The 12,702-nt window shown below is 37.9% G+C and overlaps 1 protein-coding gene and 1 long non-coding RNA gene across 2 annotated transcripts in view; both read right to left on the minus strand.

The window, feature by feature from the left end:
• LOC106063047 (ATP-dependent DNA helicase Q4-like) overlaps positions 1–12,702 on the minus strand; it is a 402,519-nt gene that overhangs the window by 18,548 nt on the left and 371,269 nt on the right. The window contains exon 19 of the mRNA XM_056034885.1: positions 3,649–3,779. Coding sequence (XP_055890860.1) covers positions 3,649–3,779 — 131 coding nt within the window. The remainder of the gene's footprint in view (positions 1–3,648; positions 3,780–12,702) is intronic.
• On the minus strand, positions 4,427–7,140 carry LOC129927224 (uncharacterized). Its single transcript, XR_008778836.1, has 3 exons — positions 6,781–7,140; positions 6,104–6,180; positions 4,427–5,824 (listed from the first exon to the last, which is right to left on the minus strand). It is a non-coding gene; the product is annotated as an uncharacterized LOC129927224 (long non-coding RNA).

The following is a 12,702-nucleotide window of genomic DNA, read 5'->3' on the forward strand; positions in this document are numbered from 1 at the left end:
ACAACTGCTTGATGTAACAAAACAAAAAAAAAGCCAGTTAAGTAAAAGAAAAAAGTTTCTGTATTTTTTGTTTTAATGACGTAGATTACAGTGTGTCATTGTGAACCATTCGTTAATAAATATTGATACCTGACGACCAGACACAGTAGACAATGTCGTCAACAAAAGACTCAGTATTGCTTGCGACACTTGAAGGATATTTTGAGACCCAAGGTTTAAAAAAAACAAACAGATACTCCGGTAACTAGCACATAAAAAAAGTTAAAAAATTGGATACAAATGAACTTTTAAGAAGACAATGAACAGAATGTGATCATGAGGTCAGAGTGACTTGATCTGTGCGGTGAAGCAAACCACTTGAGACATGTACAGGTCAGATGGCATTTAAATGTAAATAGCATTTCACCTCCCTCGCTTCAAATATATATTGCTTAAAGTAAAGCAAGAAGCAATATACCATCTGGTTACTGTATCGAAAATCATTACAGAAGGGAATTGATGAGCTATTAACATTGGGAGTGAAAGAATTCCGCCTGGCCCTGATGTAATAAGATTTGGTTTTTATAAAGCCGTTTTTTCTCTTTCTAGGTATAGTGTATAATGTAGAGTGATGCCTTCGTGTCTAGACAATTTCCTTCCCAGTTTAATGAGGCTTACATTACACTTGTACCAAAGAAATCGGAAAACAACACCTCTGTTAACGACTACAGATTCATTTCTTTATTAAATACTGACTATACACAATTAAAGAAAATGATCTTTCTATGATTAAAAACCTCTGATTCTCCAATTTATTGGACAATACCAATTCTGCTGTAATCCTGAAAATAATATTCATGAATTACTTTCTTAGAGATTTCATCAGTTCTAGCAAAGATTCGAACCTAAATGCTGCCTTTCTGTCCATTGACCAAGAAAAGGCTTTCGACTGAGTTGACCATTCTTTTCTTATCCAGGTGTTGGACAAGAGTAAAATAAGTTCTTATTTCCTGTGGTTTATTAGGCTAGTGTACTCGGGAGCAACAAGTTCTTATTTCCTGTGGTTTATTAGGCTAGTGTACTCGGGAGCAACAAGTTCTTATTTCCTGTGGTTTATTAGGCTAGTGTACTCGGGAGCAACAAGTTCTTATTTCCTGTGGTTTATTAGGCTAGTGTACTCGGGAGCAACAAGTTCTTATTTCCTGTGGTTTATTAGGCTAGTGTACTCGGGAGCAACAAGTTCTTATTTCCTGTGGTTTATTAGGCTAGTGTACTCGGGAGCAACAAGTTCTTATTTCCTGTGAGTTATTAGGCTAGTGTACTCGGGAGCAACAAGTTCTTATTTCCTGTGGTTTATTAGGCTAGTGTACTCGGGAGCAACAAGTTCTTATTTCCTGTGGTTTATTAGGCTAGTGTACTCGGGAGCAACAAGTTCTTATTTCCTGTGGTTTATTAGGCTAGTGTACTCGGGAGCAACAAGTTCTTATTTCCTGTGGTTTATTAGGCTAGTGTACTCGGGAGCAACAAGTTCTTATTTCCTGTGGTTTATTAGGCTAGTGTACTCGGGAGCAACAAGTTCTTATTTCCTGTGGTTTATTAGGCTAGTGTACTCGGGAGCAACAAGTTCTTATTTCCTGTGGTTTATTAGGCTAGTGTACTCGGGAGCAACAAGTTCTTATTTCCTGTGAGTTATTAGGCTAGTGTACTCGGGAGCAACAAGTTCTTATTTCCTGTGGTTTATTAGGCTAGTGTACTCGGGAGCAACAAGTTCTTATTTCCTGTGGTTTATTAGGCTAGTGTACTCGGGAGCAACAAGTTCTTATTTCCTGTGGTTTATTAGGCTAGTGTACTCGGGAGCAACAAGTTCTTATTTCCTGTGGTTTATTAGGCTAGTGTACTCGGGAGCAACAAGTTCTTATTTCCTGTGGTTTATTAGGCTAGTGTACTCGGGAGCAACAAGTTCTTATTTCCTGTGAGTTATTAGGCTAGTGTACTCGGGAGCAACAAGTTCTTATTTCCTGTGGTTTATTAGGCTAGTGTACTCGGGAGCAACAAGTTCTTATTTCCTGTGAGTTATTAGGCTAGTGTACTCGGGAGCAACACGTTCTTATTTCCTGTGAGTTATTAGGCTAGTGTACTCGGGAGCAACAAAGTTCTTATTTCCTGTGGTTTATTAGGCTAGTGTACTCGGGAGCAACAAAGTTCTTATTTCCTGTGGTTTATTAGGCTAGTGTACTCGGGAGCAACAAGTAAATCGTTAATAAATCACTCCCTTAGTCCGAGTATTTCTTTGAAACGGTGAGTACGGCAGGAATGTCCTTTATCACCATTTCCTTGTATGGAACCTTTGTGGGAATCTTTTATTTTAGAGTAGACAGTTCAATTCCAGGTATGAATGTTCCGGGCCCAATACCAGTTATTCCTAACAATGATTTTGTGCGAGAAACGACTCATCAGTGCCCTGTTAGGGTAAGTAGGATTAGAATTTAGTTGTCACTAACGGATACCTTTTCCTTTCTTTTACAGTTTAAATCCGAGGTGATTCTACAAGACCTACTGGATACCTTTTCCTTTCTTTTACAGTTTGAATCCGAGGTGATTCTACCAGACCTCCTGGATACCTTTTCCTTTCTTTTACAGTTTGAATCCGAGGTGATTCTACCAGACCTCCTGGATACCTTTTCCTTTCTTTTACAGTTTAAATCCGAGGTGATTCTACAAGACCTACTGGATACCTTTTCCTTTCTTTTACAGTTTGAATCCGAGGTGATTCTACCAGACCTCCTGGATACCTTTTCCTTTCTTTTACAGTTTGAATCCGAGGTGATTCTACCAGACCTCCTGGATACCTTTTCCTTTCTTTTACAGTTTGAACCCGAGGTGATTCTACCAGACCTACTGGGTCTTCGGGTGTCTATTGACTTTTGATAGAGATAGGTTGTCCCGGGTTATCGCCAGAGCACACTTAACGTATTGGTTTGCTTAAGGCTTGTATTTATTGTATGCCACAACGGCACCTCTGCTTGGTTTGAACCAAAGCTTGAGTCACGTGGCCAGACAATAACAGGCGACATGTCTGGAAACAATTTCTTGATAATACCTGAAACTGACTTGAAGCAAAACTCAACTGGCAGACATAACATGAACTTTAAACTAATTTTGTCTTGTTTAACTCTTTGAGCGTGGCGCCGAACTTTTGGCTTTGAGAGTAACCAAATAATGTCAAGTACAACTATGGACCATGAACTATGAATAATTTCGGATTTATGTGTGTTCAGAAATCTGACATATTGATTCCTTGTGATAAAGATTTAAAACTGATCTCGTTCTGACTACTCGCTTATGCTCCTGTATTTGCGACGATGAATTTATAACATGAGCTGCGGCGGAAGAGAGAGAGAGAGATAATGTAGTTGTTTTCTCGATAATTATATATAAAAAAAAATAGACAGAAATATTTTTTTTAACTGCTGTTTAACAAAGTGGAAAATAAATATACTGCCATAGTAAAAAGAAAAAGAAGGTAGATTCCCTCCCCCCTCCACCACCAGCATCCTACACTTCGCTACGCTACTGCTAGGGGGAGACAATCCGTTTACTACAAATATTATTGTGTGTGTGTATATGTTGGCGTGTGTTTATATACACACACACACACACAACTCTCACCTTCTTTGCCACCGCCTGGAGCTGACTGGGGCCGCCGTAACACTTGACGCGGCAGGTGGCGTAGACGCTGGTCATGTTCTGAACCCAGGCCTTGGGGTGCAGTTCCAGGTAACACAGCAGCGTGGCCACACCTGGGGGGGACCAAAACAAAGGGAGATAAATACAGGTCTAAAATGTCACACCCTTGAGATACAATTTTCCTTTCACAACTTTGTTTTGATTTTTTTAAAAGTCACAAACAAAAAAAGGTCAAAGGTGACAACGAAGGGAAGACAAACAATCTTATGATCTCTAAAGTTATTTCCCTTGTCAAGACGCAGATATCTTTCACACAGTTGAAGCGTGACCTCCGTGACCCCAGGCCGTAAGGCTGGATTGTGACGTAGTAGGTCAGCGACCATTGTTTCTGATCGTAACCAGAGCCTGGCTGTGTGTTAGCGCTTAGGCGAAGTGTTGTAAACTGTAACACAGCCAACGTGTAGTTGTCCTGATGACTATACACAGACGTATTATTAAACTAGACTAATCACTGGATCTAGACTTTATGTATTTACTTAATATACACACTAAGTGATTGAAGACTGCTTTGTGTGTGTTGTAAACTGTAGTGTGTTGTAAACTGAACTGTAGCACACCTGGCTGAATGTTTGCATTAGTGCTTAGGCTAAGTGATATAGTCTGTAACTCATTAACGTGTAGTCATGTATGTTATGACTTTTCTATAAACAGTATTACACCTACATGTGTTATTAGAATATAAAATTCATCAGTTGCTTTACAACTTAATGTACACACTAATGATAACAAGCATCACAACAGAAATAACACAACATGAAAACAAATGTGTGGTGTTATATAGCAATTTTATTTGCAGACAAAGGATACCACTTTAATGAGTTAAGTTTTTAATGCAATTGCTTAATGAACATATGGAAAAAAAAAATTTCAATAATTTACAATACACATTTTAAAAATACAATGATTACATATAATGTTAATGTGATTTAAATATATGGATGGCTGCCTGTTCAAGCGGTTTGCTCATATAATGTTAATGTTATTTAAATTATATATTATATATATATGGATGGCTGCCTGGTGGAGCGGCTTGCGCTCCGGACTGTCGCTTAGATTTATTGATGGTCCCAAGTTCAAACCCTGGCCGCTCCCATCCCCAGTCATGCAGTCATTAAATTTCTTTAGAACCACATGAACACGATAACCAGCAACATATCTTATCTTATAGATTACACAAGTTACTTCAAAAAACAAGATAATTACCCATAATATAACATCTAACAGTTAGACTTACAGAGAACCTTTATGATGTTTTGATGAATCATTAAAATTAGGAAAGATAAAAGAAATATTTTCATCTTTTTTATTTATCCCACTGTATCTTAAACCTTTAAATATATGTAGTGTACATGGTCAATAACTTATATAAGCAGGAATCTGCAGGATGTGGGTAGACAATACTTAATTTAGATAGTCCATAAAAAGTGACATGGTCTTCTTATTTAGTCCTGTTTGGTTTAAGTCAATTTAATATATTTATTTCATTGTCATTTTTTGTATTTGTGTACTTTAGTGTTTTCTTTAATAGCATTTAAAAACTGTTAGTATTGTTGGTAAAATTTTTTGTAGAATATTGTTCTATGTGTTCTAACAAATTAGTAATTTCATAAATGTAGGATACAGTTTTAAGAAGTAGCTTATCACTTTTACCAAATACTTCTGTTTGTTTAAAAAAAACAACATCAAAGAGATGTACCAAGAACAATAGAATATATATATACTACCTTAGCTGGACCAGAACCTTCACAATGTACATAAATCATACACTCCTCTTGACAAAGAACATCCAAAACGAAGACACATTTATATTTCTTACACTATCTTGAAATTCACTGAAATCACTGATATGTTTTTTTTACTATTATATCCTTATATGCTTGACATGTTTCGGATATTCCTTCAGAGTTGACGACAGGGGATGGGAGCGGACAGGGTTTGAACCAGAGACATTGATAAATCCAAACGACAGTCCAGCGCGCAAACCACAAGACCAGGCAGCCATCCTGCGACTTCCTGAGACTTAACACTTTTTTTAATGCACTCTCTACTCTTTCATGTGTAGTAGCTAGTCCACAATACTTCAATGTTAAAGGCAGATCTGAAAGTTAAATAAAGTTTACTATTAATATTTTTTAGATGAAATGCAAACTGTAAATAAATACTGTATATAATATAATAATATCAAACATTTACTAGAATATCTATTGATAGAATCGTTATTAAATTAATAGATTTACATAGTTCTAGCCTAAAGTAGTATTTACTTCCTAGCAATAGCCTCTTTTTATAGTCTTGTTGATCATCAAAAGCATAAAAAATTTAAATTATTTATAATACTAATATTATATGCTAGATGCTAGTAATAATTATTACTTACTTTAGAGTATTCCTTTATAGTACGTAATCCTTCAATACTGTCCATGATACTTCGTCTTGAAAATGTTAATGGCAGATCTGAAAGTTTACAATTAATTTTTTTGAAATGAAATGCAAACTGTATAAAATATAAAATAAAATGTATATATTAGGCCTATATATAACATCTAACATTTACTAGAATAATTTGGTATATACCGAGGTATAAAATATGACAGATCTAATAGTAACTGTCTAACAGTCTAATAGAATGAGTCTATGTAACTATAGAATACTAGTAATAGACTACAATAGATTATAGATCTGTACTTCTACTGGTTATATATATATAATTATTATAATATATATAATATATATATCTCTATCTATTATAAATCTATAAGTTACTACCTGTCTATTTGTACTTCTATATAATATACGGACTATACTATGCTATTGGTATATAAACTAGATCTAGACTCTATAATTATTGACAGAATCGTTATTAAATGAATAGATTTACAATTAGATCTACATCGTCCTAGCCTAGATCAAGTATTCAATGTCTAGGCTAGGCCTAGATTTCTAGATCTACCCACTTTGACTTTATATAATGATTATCATGTTAATCATCAAAAGCATAAAAGTCAATTAATTATGTATAAAGTTAATATGCTGGATCTAGAAATATTTACTTACTTTAGAGTACTCCTTTAATGGTACGTAGATCTAATCCTTCTACTAAGCCAAAGGTATTACCGCTGGCCATTTTTTCTTTCTAAGCCACCATTCATCATCTTTTGGTAATCGGAAAGCATATCTGCTAGTAGTGCTAGATCTAGATCCTTTACAAAACGAGACATTTGTTCACCATTGTAGATCTAGAGTTTTAATCCATGATGAATATTTTGAAAAGTCTAAATCATATTTAGATGAAGATTCTATTTGTTTCAAAAGAAATCTTTCTGTCTATGTAAACTACACAGCAACACAGTGGACTGAGTGGTTACGTACACACGCATCAATCCGTGACGCATAACCTTGGCCTCTGACCAGTGATGACGTAGGCCGCGACCTGGTCAGAGCTAAGGCTTTCTATGTCGAAGGCGCCGGTTGAAGCCGCTCTCTACTCCTTTGGCAAAAGATTACAAGGGGATTATGTGACCAGCACGACGGCGAACATTTGAGGCTGGGGTCAACTTAGGGCCACATGGACTTGACTGACCTTTCTGCCATTTTGTACTACTCGCTTCCTATCGAGCTAGGGGGAAATGAATTCCTTTAGATCTTGTTTGACTGGGCTATTGGTTCATGTCCGTCATGCCATCGCTCAATCACTTCGGCAATAAATCAGAAAATCAATAAACACAGCAAACAAAGTGTCAATCAAGCAAACTTGTTAATAGGTTTAGATTGGAGGCCACCCAGAGGACGAGAGGAGCGCATCGGCAGGTTTCACAGCTGAGAGAAAAAAAAATGGATTCATTTCCTCTCAGATACAAAAAATGTTTTCTTCCTTGAAGAGCACGGGGGAATGGCTTTTACGAACTTGAAGGTTTGAAATGCTTCCATTGTGAACTCGCCTCGACCCCATAACGTGACAGGCATTAAGTTGAGTCGAATCATTGATTGATTTTTTTTTTTTGTATATTGCACCTGCTTTCTAGCCTCTTAGATTTTCTGTCGCTGTTATCACCTGATTTCATCTTAAGTTTTCATTCATTTAAAGTTTAATATTAAAAAGTTAATTAAGTGAGTCCATTGTCGCTAATTAAAAACAAAAAAAAAAAATAACAAGAAAACTAAAAGGTTGTTAAAAATAGCTCCTAAAAGTCTTATGAAGCTAAAAAAAATGTATTAATTAGCGAAATCCGAATGGTTTGAGACATACACAATAAACATAGTCTAGATATAGTACATATACAAGTGTAAATAGGGAAGGTAAGTGTGTTTTAAAAGTTGAGGTAATTTTTTTGCCTGGCACTGTTCCCTGAAGGATGGTCTTTGCGAGCCCCGTAGATCTTGTAATGTGGCCATAGGTTTTAAGCTTTCGTCTTTTTACAATAGTTAGCAGGTCAACATGGGGTCCTATCGCTGCAGTAACCCTGTCTCTGATTTCTTGGTTTGTGATGCGGTCTTTGAATGTGATGCCTAGGATCCTTCTGTAGCATCTCAATTCCATTGCTAGGATCCTCCTCTCTAGCTCTGCATTCAACGTCCACGACTCGCAAGCATATAAAAATGTGGCCATGACCAGGGAGCGCATCAGTCTGATTTTGGTGACGAGGGCTAAGCCCTTGTCTTTACATATTATTTAAAGTTTTGAAAGGGCTGCTGTGGACTGTGCTATTCGGGCCAGTAAAAGAAGAAGGGAAAAGAAGAAGAGGCAGACAGAAAAAGCGATGGGAGGACAACATTAAAGAATGGACGGGCCTACCATTGATAGAGGCTCTAAACAAGGCAAAAAAAAGGGAGGAATGGAGAAAGACGGTCGACAAATCTTGCCTGGTGCCCCAACGGTCCAACAGACTAAGGGATAGATAGATAGATAGATAGATAGATAGATAGATAGATAGATAGAAGTGTTTTTAAATCGATAAGGTGTTTTAATAGGGAAGGTAAGTGTGTTTTACTAGGGGAGGTAAGTGTGTTTTACTAGGGGAGGTAAGTGTGTTTTAATAAGGGAGGTAAGTGTTTGTCAGTTTCTCAATGGGTTTCATTTTAATATTTACACCGTGGATTTATGTATATAGAGAAGAATGGAGAAAGACGGTCGACAGATGATGTGTGGTGCCCCAACGGTTCCACAGACTTAGGACTAGGTGAAGCATGGGCGTAGCCAGGATTTTTTTTCGGGGGGGGTTTGGGGGGGGGATTCCCCCCCCCCCCGCTCCCCCCTCTCCCCCCCCCACGCAAATAATTATATATATATGTTTGTATGGATGTGTGTGTGTGTGTATGTACATAATTAATCTCTATTACATTCTGACTCTTTATTCTTTGGGAAGACGTTAATTGTGCCAAAGAATAGGTTCCTTCCTGGAGTTAATGAAAAAATTGTAGACCCCTCGCCTTTGCAGAGCAAGGGGTCTGGGGGAGCGCTGAGAGCTCCCCCCAGCGCGGGGCGAAGCCCCGCCGCCAAGCACTATTTCTGGTATTGAAAGCCAACTAAATGCATATTCTGAGGCATACAGTGCATTATTTTGTAATTTAAAAGTTTTATTTCAAAAACCTAATGTGCTATTCTTACTGACTTAGACCCTCCCGCGCAGTTCGGCGCATTCGCTGGCAAGCTTTTTCCACAAAAATCTGTCACTGGCAATGTCCGAAGCCTCTTCCCACCTGCTCTGAGGACCTTCATGGAAATATGGCGCCAAGTTGTACTAAGATGTCATCGCAACTCTTATTATGTTTAATTCATTTTGTCGGAGAACATGTCCCGCAAACCTCATGCGACGCTCTGTCTTACTAAGGGGTCGACTCCCATTTCGGCATAGGATTTCCTTGATTTAGACCCGATCTCTATAACTGACTCCTAAAATCCGTCTTAGCCATCTTTGTAGAGCCACAATCAGTGCTTTTCAATTTCATTGCACTTTATTAATGGAGCCCAGCCACTGGTAGACGTGTAACTTCTCTTGATTACGATTTTAAAATTAGGTGACTATTTTGCTTTCGCTGTTATATCGAGAAGGGAAGTATATCGTCAAAATCATCTGTTGGGTGTTTTTAATCTAAAATATATCTGGAGTTGTTTTTTTTTAATTCAAAACCACATTTAGCTACGGTCATAGAATTTGGTGACTGTAGTTTGCTTTAGAAATAATATTGAAAAGAGATGCTTTAAACCTTAAAACGCTCTGTTTAAACTCAAAACTATCTTGAGGGGTTTTAAACTTTTACAAAAGCCATCTGGAGGAGAGGGGTTGAAACTCAAAACCCCCCATTGGCTTGGCTACTCTCAAAGAATTTTAGTGTGAAATTTGCTTTTTTTATATTGAAGAGGTATTTTTTAGCATCAAACACTCTGAATGGAAATTTAAACTCAAAATACACAATAAGCTTGGCTACGCTCATAGCATTTTGATTACGAAATTTGATTTTTTTTTTCTATTTTGAAGATTTATTTTTTAGCTTCAAACCCCTGACGGGGGGTTTAAACTAAAACACCCTTTGGCTATGCTCATAGCTTTTTGAGTGCGTAATTTGCTTTTTTTTTATATTGATGAGGTATTTTTAGCTTCAAACCCAGCTGAAGAGGGGTTTAAACTCAAAACCCCTTTGGCTACTCGCATACAATTTTGAGTGTGTAATTTGCTTTTGTATTTTGAAGAGGATTTTATCGTAAATTTTGGAGAGGGGTTTAAAATCAAAATCTTTCTTAGGTGTGCTCTTGGAATTTTGGGATTGTCGTTTGCATTTTTTTATAGAAGAGGGGAATTTAAATGCAAAACCCCCTTGTAAGGGGTTTCAAACTCAAAACCCCTGGTAGGGGGTTTTAAACTAAAAACCCCTGGTAAGGGGTTTTAAACTCAAAACCCCTGGTAGGGGTTTTAAACTCAAAACCCCCTGGCATGGGGTTTCAAACTCAAAACCCCTTGGTAGGAGTTTCCAACTCAAAACCCCCTGGTAGGGGTTTTTAAACTCAAAATCCCCTTGGCTGTGCTAGGGCAAGTGATGGTTTAGTATTAAAATTTCACCTAAATAAACAAAATTAAAGCAAAAGATCAGTCACTAAACTCCGACACCCCCCCCTGCGGGGGGGGGATTTCATTTCGGGGGGGGGTTTGAACCCCAAGAACCCCCCCCTGGCTACGCCCATGAGGTGAAGGTAAAAATGAAGCCTTGGTAAAAAAGAAAGTTGGAATAATGTAAAGCACTTGTTGAGAAATAGTAGACCACATGAAGAGATTGTATAGGTCCACGTGTTCTAACGATATACGTTGAAGCGGCAATGGATGACTCCATGTAGCTCTCTTGTGATGCAGGTTTAAAAACGAAATCCAGAAGATAAAATGATGAACTTTAATGAAACATCCGAAACAAAAAAAAATGTGTTGTAGTCACAAGTCTGAAGAGTCACCACAAAGTCAGATTGGGCTAGACAGAATGAAACGTAAGCTGAAGGTCTCATTTCACTTTTACTGAACTCAAGAAGTACAGCTCCACTGACTTGACCCGAGCGCTTGGCTTTCTTTACTTGTATTGCTAGAACGTGCCGCATGTCAGTCAGTCACCCTCCCTCACAATAAAGAAAACAGAATCCTTGATACATTTTCAAAAGTACTTTGTGTGTGTGTGTGTGTGTGTGTGAGAGAGAGAGAGAGAGAGAGAGAGAGAGAGTGTCACATAATTAGATATGAACACATCAGTACAACAGAAATATTTGAGTTTGACCATCTGACTCTCCGATTCTCTCTGTGAATTTTCCTAAAACGTTTTGTAAATAAAATACTAATTTATTTCAATTTTTGTGTGTGTAAAACTATATATTTGACAACAATGAAGCAAAATTAACTTTTTTCTCTGGCCTGAAATATACAGCTAAATGTTCTTTTTCTTTTTTTCACCTTTTTGTTCCAAAGTAAAAATAAATTTGATGTAAAGAAAAAAAAAAGTATTCAAACAGAACTACATAATTGTCTGCTTAGTGCCTGGGGTGCAATTCGAGAGAGAGAACTTGTAGTAATGAAACAGTTTTAGGACTTCACATGGTCCTTCCGTTGGCTTCTTTAGTACTAGTTGAAATAGACACAGACCAAGGTGGAAGGGGTACAGGAAACAGAATGAGTGTAGTGCACGTGTGGCCAGCCTTTGGCGCAAGCGCTAAAAGTGGCGCATTGCACAATGACAAGTGGTGCATTTCACCCCCCCCCCCCAAAAAAAAAATCAAGAAAAAGCATGCCTGCTCGCAAAAAAAATAAAAAATAAAAACCGATTTCTAGAAGAAAAAAAAAAACAGGACCAGAGAAATTTAATTTACTTGCAATTACGAAGCCCAAACTGACCGAAATGTTTATAAAACCAATCAGACCAAAAACAAAGAACACGATGGTTTGATTTAAGTGTTACCATAGATTTATCCGAAGGCTGACCTACTAGCCAAGCTCGGCACAAAGCTGGACCCTGTGGATGAGCCACAGACTTTCGAGCAGGCGCGTGCGATAGTGGACGAATGTGCAAGAGATAAATGGAGTAAGAGCTGGGAAAACGGTAATACGGGCAGGGAAGTCTGGCATAACTTAAAAGGGCCTTCAAAATCGGACGAATGTTGGCGGCTGAATAGGGAAGAACAGGTGACATACGCTAGGTACCGAACGGGGCACTGTCCAATCGGTGCCTATTTTGCTAAATTTAAACCAAACTTCGATTCACGCTGCAGGCATTGTCAGGACGACGTCGAGACAGTAAACCACATCCTCTACCAGTGCGCAACACTACACCCCAAACATGGCCATTTGATTGAAATAGAAACTGGTTCGCTTGAAGAGCTGGCTCTGTACGGTGAAAGAGAAACTCTGAGAAGGACTGCCGCTTTCCTTGTCCGTGTTATCAGAGAATAGAGTTCTCAACACGGTACCTTAGTGCGATGAGACCCTTGGGCTACTTACGTCAATTCTT

This window comes from Biomphalaria glabrata, chromosome 7, assembly GCF_947242115.1.
Source record: "Biomphalaria glabrata chromosome 7, xgBioGlab47.1, whole genome shotgun sequence".
Classification (NCBI taxonomy): domain Eukaryota; kingdom Metazoa; phylum Mollusca; class Gastropoda; family Planorbidae; genus Biomphalaria; species Biomphalaria glabrata.